Source organism: Coenobita brevimanus, chromosome 47 (assembly GCF_032717465.1).
Source record: "Coenobita brevimanus isolate Jiangsu-jjx chromosome 47, ASM3271746v2, whole genome shotgun sequence".
Taxonomy (NCBI): domain Eukaryota; kingdom Metazoa; phylum Arthropoda; class Malacostraca; order Decapoda; family Coenobitidae; genus Coenobita; species Coenobita brevimanus.
The window spans coordinates 7,906,373-7,918,761 of NC_137000.1; the positions used below are offsets into that span (position 1 = coordinate 7,906,373).

The window sequence follows — 12,389 nt, forward strand, 5'->3', positions numbered from 1 at the left end:
GCACTACATTCTGCTCTCTCCACTACACTTCATCATCTCTGCATACACCTCATCAACCTCATCTGCTTTCCCATTTTTCAGCCGCTCCACAGCATTCTTCACCTGTGCAAGTGTCACGTTTCCTGGCACCGCATTCCTTCCCTGAACACCCCCGAACCCAGTCATATTTACAGCGACTCTGCTCTCTCTTTTCCTCTATTCCCATTCATAAAAGAAAGAGAGAGAGAGAGAGTTGTTTATCTTGGACTCCCAACAAGTGGAAGGTTGCCAGACCCAGGGAGTCTTGGCCAAGACTTAGTGAAGGGAGTCATCACTTCTTCATTCAATTGTTCATTTCCATTTGAGTAAACCTAGCATACACACTCTGAAGTGTTATGACAATACTAAAACAAGTAAAACTCCATTAGCTATAAATACATGATGTAGAGTACTACTGTACTATTATAACTACTGCATTACAGTGCTCACACACACACACACACACACACACACAAAGGACATGTAATGTATAAAAGGAAGTATATCTGACAACAAAAGTTACTACAAAACAGTAAAAGTTGTGTGTTACCTGGTAGAATGAAGAGACTTGGACTGATGGACAGAGGTTCATGTGGCGCTGGAGTGAAGCCACAGTGGTGCCCTTCCAGCCACACCGAGTGCACTTTGGGTTCCCTGCAAAGAAACATTCTTGATATACTATTTAAAAAAGGAGGTGATTCAGTGTGTGATGTAATAGTGAATGGATAGAAACTAGATGCATTAAAAGCTGAAGGATCTTTGGGTGGTGACTGAAAAAATTGTGTAACTGAAGTGGAAAGCAGAGTGGGCCAAGGAAATAATGTTGCTGGTGCAGTGTAAGTTGTTATACAGTACTGAAGCTTGAGTAAAAGGCTGCAAGAGGACTGCATGCAGGTGTGTTATTTACCACATTAATGTACTAGTGTGAGGCATTAGAATTACATCATTCATCATCATCATCATCATCATCATCATTCAGACCTTTCCCACACTAGGGAGAGGTGAGGAGTTGCAACATCCAGACAGCCAAAATTTGCCCAGTTTAATAGGCCATGCTTCCATTCCCGACGCCCACGGAAACCTGGCTCCTTCTGATAGGCCAACAAAATTTCACCATGTTCTGTAGCTTCACATATACTTATCCGATAGAACCAATCCAAACACAGTCAGGTTAAAAAGGGGTTCCAAATCCCTGGTCATGCACTTCTTTGCACAAAATCCAGCAAGCCAGCTCAATCTCTTGCCAGTCCCCTAGCCTTACCAACTTCCATACCTCTCCTCCTCACACACTCATCTACAATATCCTTCCACCTTTTTCTTGGCATACCTCACCTCCTCCCTCCTTCAAATTCGCTCAGTTAAACCCTTTTCACCACTCTATTGTTATCCTTTATACTATCTCAGTAAACTCTCTTCAATTCTGGTGTCCACAGACTTCCTCACTTTGCATCTTTCACAAATCCCATTTATCTGTATCCTATCCACTCTGAACTCCACATACATTCCTCAGCAGTCCTATTTCCACTGCTCTTACTCCTGACTTTTCATATTCATGCCACACCATACTTGGCACTAACACTCCTTCATGTAAGCCACACACAGCTGCAACACTCAAGCCTCTGTTTCTTATCAAGGCCTTCATAGCACCTGGTCCTTTACTTCCTTGTGTCACTCTACTTTCCACTTCTTTTGCACATTTTTCTCTCTTTCGTATCACTGTACCCAGGTATCTGAAATCTCTCACCAATTCTAGTCTCTCTCCAATTACTGTAACATCACACTGGGAGTCGCCTTCTCTCTCAATAACCATCACTTTATTCTTTTCCACATTTACTCTCAATGCACGACACTCACAGACCTCTACATAACTCTGCACTAGTCTACCAGGTTCCTGTCCAGTATTTGCAAGTTGCACTGCATCATCAGCATACATCAAATTTGAGATTTTCCATCCATCACCATTCATTACCAATGCCATCCCTCTCTCCATTACTTGTGTCTTTACTTACATAATGCTGTATATAAAAGTGGAGCTATTATTAACTATACACGCACTGTATGTGAACTGTGTACGCTGAATACAATATACTTTGGTCAAAAATATGGAGGAAGAAAATCTTCTCTTTGAAGGGTACAGAAAGTAGTGCTCAAAAGGAGTGGCATCATAGAGTGAGCAGATTATTAAGATGGAGAAAAGATTTATAGAGTAGTCCCTCATTTGCCCGGACATAATAGAGCCAAAGGCATCCCCGGGTAGTGACAACATCTGAATAATGAACACTATTCCCCTGCCACACCCAGACCCTACCTATACCAAACTTATTTGTACAGTACCAATGCTTAATCTCGCAGTGTTTTCTGGTCATTCAGGCATATTTAGACCAAAACACACATAGGAATAGCCAAAGTAATGCTAAACACCAAGAAAACCACATAGAAAAACCACTGAAAACCAAAAAACACCCTACCTATGCACCACTGTATGTATGGTACCCCTCCTAATTCTGGCACTGTTTTCAGGGCAATCTGCCACATTTAGACATCAAAACACACATAGGAATATACAAAGTAATCCGAAACACCAAGAAAACCATGAAAAAAAAAAAAAATACAAATACAAATACACCACTGTATGTACAGTACCCCTCCTAATTTTGGCACTGTTTTCAAGTCAATCTGCCACATTTAGACATCAAAACACAAACAGGAATATCCAAAGTAATGCTAAACACACACACACACACACACACACACACACACAAAATGAAAACCAAAAATCACCCTACTGTATGTACAGTGTCCCCCCTAATTTTGGCACTGTTTTCAGGTCAATCTGCCATATTTAGACATCAAAATACACATTGGAATATCCAAAGTAATGCTAAACACCAAGAAAACCATGGGGGGGAAAAAAAAAAAAAAAAAAAAAACGCTACCTATACACAACTGTATGTACAGTACCCCTCTGAATTTTGGCAGTTTTCAGATCAATCTGCCATATTTAGACATCAAAACACACATAGGAATATCCAAAGTAATGCTAAACACCAAGAAAACCATGAAAGAAAAACAATGAAAACCAAAAAACTTATTTACAACCGTATGTACAGTACGTCTCCTAATTCTGGCACTGTTTTCAGGTCAATCTGCCATATTCAAACTTAAAAACACACATGATTATCCACATTAATGCTAAAAATCATGAAAACAATGCATAAACAACAAAAATCCATAAAAAAACTGACGAGAGTTTGAAATTCTGTTGTCTGTGACGAGTGAATGTTCCCAGGGCTCAAAAAAAAATTTCATGGCCAAATATGCCACTGTAAATTGGTTACATTGGTATAAATCATATACCATCATCTTCACTGGTGTTGATACTATAAGATAAGCTAATAAAAACACATAAAACTGACAAGTAAGAGTACGAAATTCAAGCAGGAATAAAGTGTTCAAGAGTAAAACTTACCGTCATATAACTTCCCACCATCTAAATTCAGAATTCTGCCAGAATCTTCCAAGAGTTAAGCATATGTCTAGATGCAGAATTTCATGAGCTTTTTCATGGTCACCTCAAAATTTTCATAACGACCAATAGTAGTTGAATAAATCACAAAAAGCTCTGAAAACTCACAAGCCAATGCTATCACCATGGAAGAGGGTAAGGACTGAGGGAGTGAGGAGGAAGCCAGGAGGATATGGAAGAGGGAAGGGAGGGGAGGGAGAGGCAAGGCTGTGGGCAGGATTCTCCCCCTCCTGGCAACAGGTGGACGGGTGCTTTTATCGTACATTTACTCGTGGCTTGCGGTCTGTTAGATGCCAAGTGGCCATGCAGAAACACAACATATCGTGACTGGGGGACTTTCGACTCTGATAGAGAGGCAGACGGCAGCTGCCGCTGAACATGTACTCATAGCTTGTGGTCTGTTTTTGATGGAGGTGGCAGTTGGGAAAGACTTAGTCCCTGTGGCCGCGCGATATCAGACATTCGGTGAGGAATGTGCATGGACGTTTTGACACTGTTTGCGAGATACAGTGGTATTACTCAGGTGCTAGAGGTTCGTTGGGAGGGATAGGACAAGTGCACGATTCTGACCATTCAGTGCAGGGTCAGATGGACATTTTAGCTCTGCTTGTGGGATACAGGCTACTTCCTGCTTACGGTTCAAGCCCAGCTGCCACGATATTGAATGTTTGGACATGTCGGCTGGCCAGCCAAAGTTCTCGGGCACTTTTACGTCCGGATAATAGCAAGTAAATTCATATAATGGTTTAATAGAGCCAAGGCCCAGTGTCAGGATACTGAACACATTCGGATAATGAACGTCTGCATAATTGTGGGATCACTATACAGTATATACTGTACATGAGTCAGGTTAGGAGTAGGAGGAAACACTGAAAACCAGAAGAAGGCTGATAAATATGGTATATGAACATGTGCATAAGTGAAGTATGGAAGCTGATGAAGCAAAAGAATTGAAAATGGACACACAATAAAAAAGCTTCAGCTTTCCTGTCATTCTCTGTGCTGTTTACTTATCCTTTAATTATACTGACTATGAAAAATTCTTCAACTGTCTTACTTCTACGATGGAACACATCCTATCCATTCTCCTTTCTCTGAAATATCCATTCTAGGAGATTTCGATGTTCACCACCTCTGGCTCTCCGCTCTTTTCACTGATCCACCCGGTGAACAAGTCTACATCTTTTCTATCCTTAATGACCTGGTGCACCTTGTACAGAACCCTACCCATATCCCTGACCACCTGGGAGAGAGTTCCAACACACATGACCTCTTCCTTACAACTAATCCTGCTGCTTACACTGTTAATCTTTTCTCTCTTTTGGGCTCCTCCGATCACAAAATTATCAACTTAACTTGTCCTATTGTCCCACTACGGCCTGTGGACCCTCCAAAGAAACATCAGTCGTGGCACTTTGGAGCTGCTGATTGGGAGGCCCTCAGGCAGTACTTCTTTAATATTCCCTGGAATGATTATTGCTTCCATGGCCAGGAGCCATCTGAGTGTGCCATGTGCAATATGGAAGTTATTCTGTCAGGGATGGAAGCATACATTGCTTTCTCATATCCTTTGACTAATGCCTTGGTTTAACCACAATTGTTCTAATGCTGTCCACAACAAGGAGAAGGCCTATAAAATGTACCAGAGCCAACCCACCCCTGAATCACATCTTTTTTATGTTTCTGCCCGGAATTGTGCTAAGTCTGTTCTTCACTCTGCTAAAAATAATTTTATCCGTACTAAATGCTCTCAACTTTCCAACTTGAATTCTTCCCACTCCTTCTGGCACCTTGTCAGAAACCTTTCTAACAACTTTACCTCATAATCTTTGCCTTCTCTTTTCTACTCTGATGGCTCTGTAGCTATATCTTCTACTGATAAAGCTGACCTCTTTGCTCAGACTTTCTCCCCCAATCCTACCTTAGATGATTCTGGTGCTGTTCCTGCATCACTTCCCCTCTCTTACTTCCTCATGGCTGACATTACAATTTCTTCAACTGACGTATTTTCCGCCATCAATGGCCTCAATACTAACAAGGCATATGGGACTGATGGGGTCTCTCCTGTTGTCCTCAAGAAATGTGCTTCTGTGCTTACAGCCTGTCTAGCTAAATTCTTTTGCCTTTGTCTGTCAATTTGTACCTTTCCTTCTTGCTGGATGTTTGCTCTCATTCAGCCCGTCTCAAAGAAGGGTGACCATTCCCAGCCCTCTAACTATCGCCCAATTCCTTTAACATCCTGTGTCTCGACCATCATCCACTCACTTGATGCAGTGCTACCTACTTCTTCCTTAGCCTTTATAATTCTTTTTCTGTGCCAGCCCTCCTCTCTTCCTATTTCTTCCATCTTTCAAGTCACTTCTTACTGCTTTTCTTTCCATTACAGGTGGCTTTACATTAAGTGACAAGCCAAATGGTTTCCTGTAAGCCAAGAAACCATTTACAATTCTGGGTGGTAACTATATAACCAAACCATACGTGCTCCCTACGTGTCAGCAAGTGGGTTGGTGGAGGGTTAGTGCCCCTCCCCGTACAACAAATAACTCAGTCAAATGGCCACCCCTTACAGGATTGTGGCATCTGGCAATGGATAAATAGACAGATAGTCTCAAAAGCTTTTGAGTCTTTTCTTAACAGAAAAATTTTAAAGCATCTTTCCTATCATAGCCTTCTTTCTGATCATCAGTATGGGTTCCATCAGGGACACTCCACTGGCGATCTTCTCACCTACCTTTCAGACTTCTGGTCCTCCTCCTTTTGGGACTTTGGCCAAAGCTTTGCCACTGCACTTGACACCTCAAATGCTTTCGATCGAGTCTGGCATAAATCTTTAATTTCCAAACTGCCCTCTTACTGTTTCTATCCTTCTGTCTGTGCCTTCACCTATAGTTTCCCTTCTGGTCATTCTATAGCTGCTCTTGTAGACGGCCACCGTTCTTCTCCTAGATCTATCAACAGTGCTGTTCCTCAGGGCTCTGACCTATCACCAACTATCTTCCTTTTATTCATCAATGACCTTCTAAATTGTAGATCTAACCCTATCCACTCATACACTGATGATTCCACCCTTCACCTTTCCATTCGGTTCCTGCAACATCAATATCAGTAGTTACTTCAACAAACAAGAGATGAGGCTATGGCACACTTAATGTGTGACTTGGCTCGTATCTCCGACGGGTAAAAATAATCTCGTTTCTAATGCATCAAAGACTCAGTTCTTACACCTATCAACCTGACAAAATCTTCCACAGGAGTACTCTCTAATGTTTAACAGTATCCTGCTCAATCCTGCATTATCCTTAAACATACTTGGGGTTTCATTCTCTCGGGACCTATCTTGGCAATATCATATTACATCTCTTGTAAAAGCTGCATCCAAGAGATTAGGTGTGCTAACTCCATACTTTCTTCACCCTTGCACAGTTGCTGACTTTATATACGGGTTTATTTGCTCGTGTAGAGTACAACTCTCGTGTGGGGAGGCTCCCCCCATACAGCACTTCTCAATAGGGTGGAGTCAAAGGCTTTTCGTCTCATTAACTCTCCTCCTCTTACTGACTCCCTTCAGCCTCTGTCTCTTCACCGCACTGTTGCATCTTTGTCTCTTTTCTATCGCTTTTTCAATGGTCACTGCTCCTCTGAACTGTCTGCTTGCACCCCTCCACATGTACAATGAGCATGTAACACCCGTCTAGCAACAAACTCTCATCCCTTTTCAGTCCAACTCTCTAATGCAAGAGTTAACCGTTAATCCCAGTCCTTCATTTATTCAACAGGTCAACTCTGGAACTGTCTCCTTCTGTCTGTATTTCCTACTTCCTATGATCTCCAGTCTTTCAAACGGAGTGTTTCCAAGCATTTCGAAATGAACAGATCCTGAACTTGGCTCTCTCTCTCTCTCATTTTGGAAGGAACAGTTTGCGGGCTCTTGGCCTTTGGTTCATTCCTAAAAAAAAAAAAAAAAAAAAAAAAAAAAAAAAAAAAAAAAAAGACAAACATGACAAAGTTGCAGCCCCCCCCCCTTTTTTTTTTTACTCGGATACCGATGGAGTATTCCCTATTCCAGAAGCATTATGAGGTTCATTTTTGTGTAATTGTTTGACCAGTATAAAAATTAAAAAAAAATGAAAGCTTTAAGGATAAGTGAATGTGTGGCCCATTTCACTATATGTATTGTTGATCCTTCTACTTTGGTGAAATCTTAATCCTAGATCCTTTACAATCTATACAACATTGAGCTATGGGGTTAGTATGACAACAGCGACAGCAACAATGACAGTGATCACTACAATGTCGATAACTACACTGATAAAGACAACACTCATGATGATGATGATGTCATTGCAAAAAAAGGTACTTGCAACATCATCATTTTTTAAAGCTTAATAAAAACATTAACCCTCTTTACAGGTGTGATTTTTAGACCACACACACACACACACACACACACACACACACATTACTCCTCTGATAGGTGTATTCTTTATTTCAATGCAGGTAGAAAAAAATTATGGAGTAGGTCTAGGAGTGTTGATTTCTTATACATCACACATCTGTTGCAGCAGATACTGACCTTTATGCTTGAGGGTGTGGCGCTGCAACAGCTGCTGACTTAGGAAGGTACGTTGGCAGACATCACAGGATAGACGCATCTCATCTCCACTACCAGCACAAATGTGTTTTTGGAGGCTCTCTTTCCGTGTGAAAACCTGCATATCGTCAGTGAAGAACTGTTAGTATCATCATCATCATCCTCATCATCATGACCTCCACTTCCCACTTAAAGATTCACAAGTATCATGTGGTACTTTACCCCCTCATGCACGATGACGCAGAACGAGTCAAAGTCCTTGCAACCTGAAGAGTAACTGATGATGCATTATGACGCAACTTCCTATAAATGATCGTAGAAACTTTTCCTGTGACTGAAAGTGCATCAAATTTTGGTGAGTCAAAGGTGAGAGTGGCCAAGTCTGAAAGAAATATATGGCAACATTCACAAGCCTGTCACAAGGACAAGTGGCCTATTATTAGCCCAGTGTCCTCTTGGCAGTCAGACTAGGAGGGTGTGTTAAAGCGCGGCCGGCCATCTTATTCCTCGTTTTCTGTTACATCACCATCCATACCTTACATGTATTATAGTGATAGTGTGTTATATATAGTGCTGTGTGCCAGTGAAGAATGTGTATAAGTGTTTTTTATAAATTTTCAGAGAAATCCAAAACTGAAATCCATAACCATTCGACCACGTTCCCTTTCAATACTGAAAGTAACCATGATGGCAGGGAGAGGGTTATCCAAGGTGGAGTGCCTGAAATATTTATTCAGTGAAACTGAAAGTGAGGACACAGACAAAGAATCTGGGGAAAGTGATTTTGATGGTGACAGGGGTGAGGAGGAGAGAGAGAGTGGGGAGACTTGATAAACATCCCTCCTCCCTCCATTGCCAAGGCCACCTTCATTATTATCACCACCACAACCACCATTATCACCACCACCACCACAACGGAGACAGCTGCCTCTTATCGCCACCTCAAATAGACACACACACACACACACACACACACACACACATGCACACGCACACACACATCACAAATAATCACACACACATAGGCTGTGATCGTACCTTTCCTCCTCTCTGCAACTCCACCTCTACATTCCAGAAGCATTACAACACTGCTAGAGGATGTGAGTAACCAGCTTATTTGTCTAGTTTTTATACTATGTATTATAAGGTATAAAATGTGTGTGTTTACTACCGGTATATATTCTCATAGGAAAAATGTGGTGCAATTCACTGTTTTTCTTTCAGACATTTTACTCGTAAAGTATAGGTCAAATCAAAAATCCAAAGAAAGCATGAGCGAACTGGTAATTTTTTATGCATACTTTTGTAAATCAAAATAACCTATGTGTGCAAATTATTATTCTGGGAAAAGTTCCGAAACACAAACATACAGGCATGAGCTTACATGCTGTTACCACGCACAACCCGTCCTAACTTTTCAAAATTCATTTTTTCAATAACAGTGAGGGTTATAACAGTGTCTATTATATCGTGGCATTCCTTAACCTTTGGGTTACAAAACTGGAAACAATTTACATATATGTTTGTTACAGCATCAATAATAACATTCATTTCATTCATTCATCATCCAATCCTGCATTGCCCCATGAGGTGCATAGGTGCCCAGGGCTAGGCAAGTTGGCCCTGACATTTAAGATGAGAGTGACCAGCCTCACTCATCCCTGAGTGGCATTACATGAGCAATAAATCCCAACTATCCCTTGGATATAATCCTTCACCGGCTCAATCCGATTGGAGTGCCTTAATTACCCACTAAACCACCAGGCGCCAAAATTTGATTATGTGCTTACCACCTAGCGTAGTAAATGGTTCCCTGGTGTACAGGAAACCATTTGACTTCTCACTCAATGTTAAGTCACCCACAGGCAGAAGGAAGAGGAATGAATGAAGGAAAGAAAGACAGACCACACGAAATGATAAACAAATCAATCTTTTAGGCAATTTTTTAGTTTTTTTCAATTTACTCGAATACTGTTGGGTATATCAAATGTCCACAGGGCTCATCGGGAAGCTCGTGAAATTCTGCATATAGACATTTACTTTGCAACTGCATGTCCCTGGAAAAATTTTGTACAGTGATGTTGGGAAGTTATTAGAAGCTAGTTTTCACCAAAATAAGGTTTATTCTCGCTTCATTTCTGTACATTTATTAATGTTTTTATTTTTATTTTTTTTGGAAGAGGGGGGCTTATAGTATAAACATCAGCAAAGATGATGGGCTACGATTTATAACAATACCTGTATAAGCATTTTCCAAGGGTAAATTGGCCTTAGAATTTTTTTTCCTTTCCGCACGAGTGGAGGCAGCCTAAGTCGGGTTTTGGTTTCATGCCTGGCTCCAAAACTTATCAGAAATTTATGGTGTGCGAGAAGGTTAAGCTGGATATACAAAAGAGTACCAATGATATAAACATTAATACGGCAGACTCTCTTTATACAATGAAACGGTATGCAATAAATCGCTTGCACAATGACAAAAAACAAATGGGGACCTTTTTTCAATATAAAAGAGAATTTTCACTTAGATGATGATTATGATCCCGTATGAAGTCTCACTTGTCGATAAACGATCCCTATTTTCACATACTATATAAATGATCAACCTCACGCATGTCTAAAGTCATTTGTTTGTTCCAAGATGGCATTTGCACTCATCACTATTCAATGTGTTTTGCATCAGTGATGGAACAGTTGTGTGGTGTTGTAGTTCAAGCAGCAGGTGATGTGCAGTGAAGTGAAATGGCAAACAGTTTAGAGGAGTTGGAAACCTGTTTTTATACTTATTTTTGGTGGTAAGCAGCACATGAAGTGCAGTGATGTGTAATAACAACCAGTTTAGGTGAGCTGGAAACTTTTTAGACTCTGTTGGTTGGGTGATCCTTGGCCAAAAACATAGCCCCACTGAACCCATGTTATGGGTGACGATATACAATAAATTGGTTTGCAATGGATTTTTTTCAAATGCATCATCATCGTAAAACATGGGTGTGCTGTATACACTGCTGTCTAACAGGAGTGTCATATATCTCAACAAGCTGAATGCCACAGTGTGATACTGATGCAGCTAATGGGACCAGTCATTAGTGTTTACTGCCCACATGGACAGATGAATTTAACTGCCCTCAAATGGAAGTCAAAGATTCAAGTAAAATGGCTTATTGATATGCTTTCTTGCTACTGATATCAGTCTGAAAAGTGATGCCAGTTAGCCTGAGAACTAAAAATTCCTGGTGCCCAACCATCCAAGAACATACTAACCTTTTCAGCATGATGACATCCTTCTTGGTTTATTTTTGCTACCGTGAGATGATTTTATTCAGACCATGGGAGACTTTTCAAACTGGTGGGGTTAGGTTAGATATAGACTTCAATTATCTCTTCATATGGTCTTCCCAAAGATGAATAGAATCACCTGAACATGAAAAGAATAAAAAAAAAAGAAAGATTTCCACAGAGTCAAGAGGTTAACTATCATCATCATCATCCGGACCTCCTTTCCCACCCTAGGGTGCGATAAGGAGTAGCACGTAACAGTGTTTTCATAACTCCCAATATCTTGGGGGGAAAATTAACTACAGTATACTCATCCATCCATCATCCAATCCTATGTCGCCCCATGTATACTAATTCATTAATATTGTACAGCGCTATCATTAACCTTCACAATTTCTAGGTACAGTAGATTGGTATACATTTTAATATATTCAATCATTCATTCAGTCATTCATCATCTACTCCAGTGTTGCCCCACGAGAAGCACAGAAGCCCTGAGTTAGGAAAGTTGGCACTGACATTTAAGATTAGAGTGACTAGCCTCACTCATCCCTGAGTGGCATTACGTGAGCAATTAACCCTGACCACCCTTTGGATATAAACCTGCACCGGCTCAATCTGACTGGAATGCCTTAATAGCCCACTAAACCACCAATGCCATAATTTGGTTATAATGTATATATGGTTACCACCCAGTGTAGTAAATGGTTTTCAGGTGTACAGAAAACCATTTGGCTTGTCACTGAACGTAGAGCCACTCACAGACATAAAGACGCAGAAAGAATGAAAAAAAGAAAGACAGAAGAGGAAGGATGAAAAGAAGGAAGGAAGAGAGGAATGGGCAGGCACCTGAGAGCAGCACTACATCGAGTGAATAGATGGTGAGCACCCCCACCAGCCAAGCTTGTTTTTATTTTATCTTTATCCCTAGGGATAAGGAAAAATCAATACTACTGGTACTGTGGCACCCATGTATTACCT

At 40.9% G+C, this 12,389-nt stretch overlaps 1 protein-coding gene across 1 annotated transcript in view; it reads right to left on the reverse strand.

The window, feature by feature from the left end:
- Positions 1 to 12,389, reverse strand: part of LOC145399008 (uncharacterized) — a 75,661-nt gene that overhangs the window by 28,254 nt on the left and 35,018 nt on the right. The window contains exons 9-10 of the mRNA XM_080271736.1: positions 8,118 to 8,253; positions 569 to 672 (exon numbers count right to left, since the gene is read on the reverse strand). Coding sequence (XP_080127862.1) covers positions 569 to 672; positions 8,118 to 8,253 — 240 coding nt within the window. The remainder of the gene's footprint in view (positions 1 to 568; positions 673 to 8,117; positions 8,254 to 12,389) is intronic.